This window comes from Elephantulus edwardii, unplaced genomic scaffold (assembly GCF_000299155.1).
Source record: "Elephantulus edwardii isolate Elephantulus edwardi_28Jun2011 unplaced genomic scaffold, EleEdw1.0 scaffold00041, whole genome shotgun sequence".
Taxonomy (NCBI): domain Eukaryota; kingdom Metazoa; phylum Chordata; class Mammalia; order Macroscelidea; family Macroscelididae; genus Elephantulus; species Elephantulus edwardii.
In genome coordinates this window covers 9,430,667-9,438,927 of record NW_006399791.1, presented here as the reverse complement: position 1 = coordinate 9,438,927, position 8,261 = coordinate 9,430,667, and the positions used below count along the sequence as shown (strand labels likewise).

At 48.0% G+C, this 8,261-nt stretch overlaps 1 protein-coding gene across 1 annotated transcript in view; it reads left to right on the top strand.

Moving 5' to 3' along the window:
- Positions 1-8,261, top strand: part of LOC102852065 — a 53,898-nt gene that overhangs the window by 22,917 nt on the left and 22,720 nt on the right. The window contains exon 4 of the mRNA XM_006885231.1: positions 5,487-5,857. Within this exon, the coding sequence (XP_006885293.1) occupies positions 5,487-5,857 (371 nt within the window). The remainder of the gene's footprint in view (positions 1-5,486; positions 5,858-8,261) is intronic.

The window sequence follows — 8,261 nt, the reverse complement described above, 5'->3', positions numbered from 1 at the left end:
GTACACTCCACTATGAAACCTTCATTCTGGACTCCTGTCATAATCTTTAACCTGAATTCCCACTTTGGCTGTGATGTTAGATGCCCCAGAGGGAGAGGAAACCTCCCAAATGCTTCATCTCTTACTGCCCCCCACCCCGACTCCTCGGGCAATTGGAGGGGGACCCCAAACTCTGCCATGAAGTTGATCTTCACTCGCTGCAATCTTCCACAGGGTTTCCGAGGCCATCAAGTGGCTGGTGGATTCGCGGGGCAGCCCAACATTTAATCTAAACCGCTCACGAGCTCGTGTAGCGCGAGGGTCAGACCGAGAAAGCAGCTTGTGCCATTGACCCTGGCTCCCACACGGGGGCGCCCTGTCTCCTCTGTAGTTTTTCAGTTGAGTAAAAAACCAAAAACACTATGAAACGTACCGTTCGTAGATAAGGCTCTCTCTGAGTGGCAGTTAACTCACTGGAACATAACAACAACAAATAATTTCTACTTGGGGTTTAGATAAACGACGGATAATTTTGTTAGGATAAGTAAGTCTCATGGAATATTTAAAACATACTCAAAAGTATTCTTTATCTGAAATTCATAATTAGCTGAGTATCTAGTATTTTCATTTGCAAAATATGCCAATCCTATTTGCCTGCCACATAAAATTTAGCCAGGCCTTTGGTACCTGAAGAGAGTGTTGGAATTTTTTTAGTAAGTTAAAGAGGAAATAGTGGATAGCTACTTAGCACTTGGCTGCTATGAGTCAAAATCTACTCTCTGGCAATGGGCTTGCCACAAAACAGAATTGTATTTAGCAAAGGGAAAATGCAGTGAAGGGGGCTTCATGCATTCCACTCTAAGTGCAGTCCTGGGTGCACAATCTGTAGAGATCTGTGCTACTAACCCAAAGGTTAGCAGAGTTCGAATCCATCCGTTGCTCAGAGTGAAACATGTGGGTAATGTCCTCCGACGGTAATTAGTGACTTAGAAAATCTGCTGGAGGGTCCACTGAGTTAGCTTTGACTTGACAGCAATGAGTTGGAGGTTTTTTAAACTTTATAGTATTTTTGTTCATATATTCCTTATGAGAAAACACAAATAGTTATACTATTAATACACATTCAAGCATTCTACTCTTTTTTCTCATACTTTCTCCCTCTAATTGCAGTATAATTTTTTGGGTATACAGTTTGACCGTATGATAAATTTAATTTTGTGTCTTTTCCCCCTTTCATTTAATGACCTCAAATGCATGTACTGTTTCATTGACTGTGCCTTCAAAACATGATTGCAAAATAGTTCATGAAAAAGATTTTTCTATAAAAAGAATACTAGCAATCACGTAAAAAAGCACTGATATGGAGGCTCCAAAAAGAACACCCGGTTTGGAGTCCGGCAGGCAGGGCTCCACTCATGCCTGAATGAAGGTGGGCATGAGTCTTAGCTCGCGGGAAGGCTCAGTGTGCCCATGCTTCCAGTGGGCTTCCCCGCGGTGCAGGGCTGAGCCGGTGATTGATTCCATACCCAGCACTGGGAAAGGTGGTGCAGACTGGAAAATGGCGTCTATTGCTATTGATCATAATAAAAGGAAAAACAGCTTCTTTGGTCTCCTCCTCTATACTCTTGTCTAGCTCCGGACACAGTCTGGATTGATGCTTGCAAATGTTAGATTAATTCAGGAGTTTTTGTGAAGGGCCAGGGAAGGGGCTGTGTGACTGGTTCTGTGTTCTCTGTGCTCAGTGCTTCACTCTTACAGTGTTTATTCAGTCCTCCCAGCAGCTCTTCATGGGGTTACTATTCTCCCATCTTACAGATGAGAAAACCAAGTCAAACTCCAAGCTCTGGCACCCCCAGCCTATCTGCTCATGGTGGCCATAAGGTGGGCAGTGCTTTGAAAGAAAAAAAAAGACCCACAAAAGACAAAAACCCAAACCCTCAAAAACCAAACCCCAACCCAGCTCATCAAGTTGTGCCAAGAAATCTGGAGGACAGCTGCCTGGCCCACTGGCTGGAAGAGATCCACGTATATTACCATTCCAAAAGAAAAGGTGACCTGACAGATGTGGAAGTTTTTGAACAATATCACTAAGATCAGACACAAACAAATCCTGCTGAAGAGTATCTAAAACTGACTGGAACAAGTACATCAACAGAGAACTGCTGGAAATACAAGCTGGGTGTAGAAGAGGCCGTGGTACTAGAGACACAATGTCAGACACTAATGCCAGCTGGATCTTGGCGGAAAGCAAAGAGTACCAGAGGAATATCTATTTCACTGACTGTGTCAAGGGATTTGACTGTGTGGATCACAACAAACTGCGGCTAACCTTGAGAAGACTGTGAATCCCAGAACACTTGATTGTGCTTATCTAAAACCTATACTTGGACCAGGAAGTAGTCAGAACAGAGTAAGGAAACACACTGCATGGTTCAAACTCAGAAAAGGAGTACATCAGGGACTCACCCTGTCTCCATACCTTTTCAAATTGTATGTGGAACAGATCATTTGGGACACTGAAGTTTATGAGGAGGAATGTGGTATCAAGATTGGAGAAAGGCCCATCAACTACCTATGTTATGCAGATGACACAGCCTTGCTTGCTGAAACTGAGGAGTACCAGAAGCGTTTGCTGCAGAAGGTCAAGGACTGTAGTCTTCAATATGGATTGAAGCTCAACATCAAGAAGACAATGATTCTCACCACTGGGTCAATTGGCAGCACCACAACAGATGGAGAGGAGATTGGAATTGTTAACAATTTCAGCTTGCTTGGCTCCACAATCAACACTCTTGGCATCAGTAGCCAGGAAATTGAAAGACTAATTACATTTGGGAAGTCTGCTGTCAGGGATCTTTCCAAGTGCTGAAGAGCAATAACGTTAGTCTAGGGACTAAGGTGCACTGGATCCAGGCCATGGTGTTCACAATTACTTGCTGTGTATTAGAGAGCTGGACAATGACTAAAGATGATCGAAGAAGAATTGATGCCTTTGAGTTGTGGTGCTGGAGGAATATTGAACCACCAAGAGAAAAAATAGGTCTGTCTTAGAGAGGGTGAAACCAAGTTTCTCCTTGGAGGCTAGGATTTTTAAGCTCTTACCTCACATTCTTTGGGCATGTGGCCAGGAGGGACCAGTTGCTGGAAAAGGACATCATGCTTGGAAAGGTGAAGGGACAGTGCAGGAGAGAAAGACCCTAGATGAGATAGATTGACTCAGTGACTGGGGTAATTAGGGTAGGTGTGTTGGAGTCAGTGAGACTGGCTCAGGACAGGGCAGGCTTCAGAGCTGCTGTGTGGTTCGACGGTACAAACAACTCGACGGCACACAACAACAACAACAACAACTGACAGGTGAAGAGACAGGTGGAGAATCTTAGCCATCAGGTACAGCTGGCCTCCTAGGAATTTGCTGAGAGGAGTCCTAGGGTTGGCATCAATGGTTAATATGCTTGGCTTCTAAGGGAAATGTTGATGGTTCAAGTCCACCTTGAGGTACTTCCAAAAAAAGGCCTGATGATCTACCTTTGAAAATCAGATGCTGTGAAAGGTATAGAGCAGAGTTTTAGTATGACATACTTGTATCTCCAAGAGTTGACATTGACTTGATGGCAATTGGTTTGTTGTTGTTATGATGTGCCATCGAGTCACCTGCACCTTGAGGTAGTGTCGCTCTCTCCTGGTCTTCCACACCCGGTTCTGAAAAGTGAGAGTCAGGTCCCCTCTCCAGGTGCACAGGAAAGGGGCAGGAGGCGGCAGGGCACTTTCTGGCCTCTCCTCCTCAAATCCTGAAGCTGGCCTACTTTGCTTTCCCAGGTGGTGATGGTGGTGGTGGTTGTTGTGTACTTTTGAGTTGGATCTGACCCACACCTGACCCTCCACTGGGTTTTCAGAGGCAGTAAATCACATGGAAGGAGAAGCTGGTGGATTTGAACTGTGTTAAACCAGGCTACTCCTTGGAGGCAAGGATTCTGGGGCTTTGTCTGACATACGAAGGACATCATGCTTGGGAGGGTGAAGGGACAGCACAGGAGAGGAAGGCCCTCTATGAGCTGGATTGATTCAATGACTGGGGTAATCGGGATGGGTGTGTCAGAGGCAATGCGATTAGCACAGGATAGAGCAGGATTTAGGGCTGTTGTACATAGGGTCGCTATGAATCGCAAACGACTCGATTGCACATAACAACAATAACAGCCTTTGGGCTTGCAGTGCAGTTTCTTACCACTAGGCCATCTGCCCATAATCTTACTCCTCATGCCCACTTTTCTGTTCCCCCTCCAGGGATCTGGTGGTGGGCAGTGGTGGTATGAAGGAAGGGCCGGGACTCCCTCTTACATTGTCCATTCTCTTCAGTTCACGCTGCTCCCAGCTGGACTCTAGACTCCAGGGTGGGGGATGGGGACGATCTCTGCCGGGGGCAGAAAGACCTGGAAGTGAGCATTTTTGTGCAGACAGGATGAAAGTCTCAGGTGTCCAGACGCTGTGGGGGTGGGGTGAAGGTGGGGGATGGAGATGCCCTTAGGCAGGTGGCAGCGCTCTCAGGGATCCCTGTCTTTACACTCCCAATGCAAGGCAGGGCACTCTTGTCATCTGGTCTCCCCAAAGCACAGGGACAGAGTCTGGGTCTCACAAGGGACTGTCCCCACCTCTCCTGCCCCAGTTAGGTCTCCAGGGTGAAGCCCCAGAAGGCAGTGTGTCAGGGAATCCAGGGCCTCTGTGCCAAGGGTCTCACACCTCGGCCCCTAAAAGACCCGACCTGTAAAATGCTGCTGAATCAACCTGCTCGTCCCTGGAGGCTGATGTTCCCAGGTCTGAGGACACCAAGTGTCTCTCAGGCCCAGTGCGTGGCAGCCATGCAGGAACACTGGCTTGGACAGATGCCATCAGGGCCCTGACCACTAGCTGGAGCCTTCAGAGCCAGTCCCACTTCTGACACTGGACTCTCTTTGACTAGGGGTTCCTCAATTTCTTCCACTTTCCCCCCTTTTTGGAGCCCCTTACACTGTTTCTCCTCCGCTCCACCACCAGCTGACCCACCAGCCCCCACAACTTGGCTTCCCTGTCCTTTCCCACCCTCACCCCGAGTCCATAAACTTAGTGGGTCCTTGACAGATCACATTAAGTCAACAAGTTAGTGTGTGTCATGGAGTCGGAACCCACCCAAAGTTGACCCTTCAATGGGTTTTCAGAGGCAGCAAATGACCTGGAAGGGGGCTCGAAGCTGTTGGTGGATTGGAACCGTGTGCCTTTGGGATTGCAGCACAGCTAAGTCAAGAAGGGAAAGGGTGAAATGAGGATCCAGAAAGAATTGCTCCAAGAGCATGGGCAGGGTCCTCTGGCCGAGGGCGGCTGGGAGGACCTGGTCACTGAAGATGAATGAGACGCCAGGGAAAGAACTCACCCTCTGCCACCTAGCTCTGGCACTAAGAACTTGGGGCGGTTAGAAACGACGGCCTAAAACCAGCACTGCCTTCCCGGGCACACCTGAGTCACCTCTGACTCAGACCCGGTGGTGGCTGCTGACCCAGGCTCCGGGATCGGAAAGTCCCTGTACTCCTGGCAGGCGCTGCGGCTTTCGGATCTGGTTTTGTGCAGGGAGAACTGTCCTCTAGCGCCCCCTTCCGTCCTCTGCGTCTTCGAGCGCATCCCCACGCTCGGCTCCCACCGCACCGGCTGGTCCGCGGGCTCCGGGCGGGGGGCCGTGGGCGCGGGGCCGAGAGGCCGTGGGCTCCGGGCTGCGAGCCCAGCTGTCTTCCCGGAGCCCAGAGGTAACGACGCTGGCCGCTTCCTGCCCAGCGCGCTGCGGGCCGGGTCTCCGCCGCTGCCAAGAGGCTTACTCACAGGCGGAACAATTTCTCCTCTATATGGAAAGAACGTATGCTTTTCCTGCTGGGGGAAGAGAGAGGTTTTAGTAGCTTTGCAGAGACGTGGAGGGAAAGGCAAGAGCTGGCTGGGTCCCAGCACTGATTTGGAGCCACGTGGTGTGTGTTTCGTGGCTGAATCTGCTGGCATCTGTCCCCAGGCGCAAGGCGAGTCCAGGGAACACCCGTCGGGACTTTGGACCCTTGCTTAGGGCTGGATATCCTTGGCTCCTCTTGTCACACGTTCATTCCCCACGTTTAGGGCCAGTTTGTAGAGGCGACTCACCAGCTCGCTGCAGCCATCCAGCTCGGCCTCATCCCAGCCGTGCCCTCCAGGGGGTGCTGGAGCAGTTCTGCTAGGATCCGCCTCCAAGTTTCAGCGAAACTCCAAAAACTACTGGCGCCTGCCCGTAGTGTCTTGGCGTCTACCAAAACCCTTTCTGCTTGAGCAAACCCTCTTCTTCTTTTACTGTATGAAACACAACGTGAACGAGGGATAGTGTGGAACACAAATGTATACGAATTCTATAAGCAAACAAATATAAAATAAAAATAAAAAAAAAAAAAGGCAGGACTAGAAGTGGGTAACAAAAGCTGGTTTCCTCTGAGGATCCCCAAGACTGAACTTGCAGCAGCGCAGGGATAGGACAGGGTCATGCACACACAAATCCGGAATCCTGGTCCTGCTCTAGGACCTTCTGGGTTTCTAGCTCCTAATCTTTGCACTGGGAAAATATGCTGTCAGGGACCTCTCCAGAGTACTGACAAGCAACGATGTCAGTCTAGAGACTAAGGTGTGCCTGATTGAGGTCATGGTCTTCGCAATTACTTGCTATGCATCAGAGAGCTGGACAATGACGAAAGATGACAGAAGAAGAATTGATGCCTTTGAGTTGTAGTGCTGAAGAAGAGTTTTGAACATATCATGGACTGCCAAGAAAATAAGTCTATCTTGGAGAGTGTGAAACCAAGTTTCTCCTTAGAGGCTAGGATTTTGAAGCTCTGTCTCACATACCCTGGGGAAGGACATCATGCTTGCACAGGAGAGGAAGATCCTGGGAGAGATAGATTGACAGAGTAAACTGGAGTAATAAGGGTAGGTGTGACAAAGTCAGTGAGACTGGCTCAGAATAGGGTCATAGGATCGCTGTGAGTCACAGGTGACTCAACGGCACATAACACCACCACCACCACCACCAATCTATAGATGTTGTTGTTTACCATTGAGTCAAAGCCGTCCCATAGCTCACCCTCCAGCTGGTTCTCAGAGGCAGTTAATTGCATGGGAGGAGACTGCTCATCTATCTCCTGAGAAGCAGCTGGTGAACTCAAACCACATGTGATCCAGATTGCAGTGGAGGTTCTTCCCTCTGGGCCATCAGAACTCTCTAATCTGTAGATGATGTTGTTGTTATGTATCGTTGAGTCGGAACCCACCCATAGCTGAACCCTCCGGTGGGTTTTCAGAGACAGTTAATTGCACAGGAGGTGATTGCCCATCCTTTTCCTGGGGAGCAGCTGATTGATTTAAACCGTGTGCCTTGCAGAGTAGTTTCTTATCCCTAGGCTACCAGAGCTGTTAGATTAGCTCTGGTGGCCTAGAGGTTAGAAGTTACACTGCCAATACAAAAGCATGCCGTTCAAATCCAACTGTTCTGCAGAAGAAAAATGGGCAATCTCCTCCTGTGTAATGTACAGCCTCTGAAAACTCACTGAAGGGTAAGCCAGGGCCTGTTCCTGACTTGATGGCACATAACAACAAAAATAGGGTTAGTATTTCTGTTTCCAACTTTTTGAGAAAGCACCATACCACCTTCCACAGTGGTTGTACCATTTTACACTCCCACCAACAGTGAATAAGTGTTCCACTTTCTCCACAACCTCACTAACATTTGTTGTTTTCTGTTCTGTTAAATTTTGCTATTCTTACTGGATTGAGATGGTATCTCATAGTTGTTTTGATTTGCATCTCTCTTAGAGCTAGGGATTTTGAACATTTCTTCATGTGTTTGTTCACCATCTGAATGCCTTCTTTAGTGAAGCAGATGTCTAGTTTGGAGTGGAGTTTCTCCAAGGTTGGGTTGGAGTTTTGCTTGATAATCAATGATATCAGACAGTGATACTTAGGAACCTCACCATAGGGGTTCCCAGTTAGAAAGGAAACTGGGTTTTAGAACTTCATTAGTAACCAGAATTAAGGCAGGACAAAGAACTGAAATGGATCTAGGTTTCTGGTCTGACTCTTCCAATTAAAAGACAAAAAACCAAGAAACACCCCAACCGAATCTTGACTCTAGGCAAATAGTTGAACTTGGTCTCAAGATGATATTTTTTTTTTTTTAAATTTAGGTTGTTTATTTTTCATTTCAATGAACATCTACAGAGATTTTGGGATTCCATTCATTCATTGTTGCACCC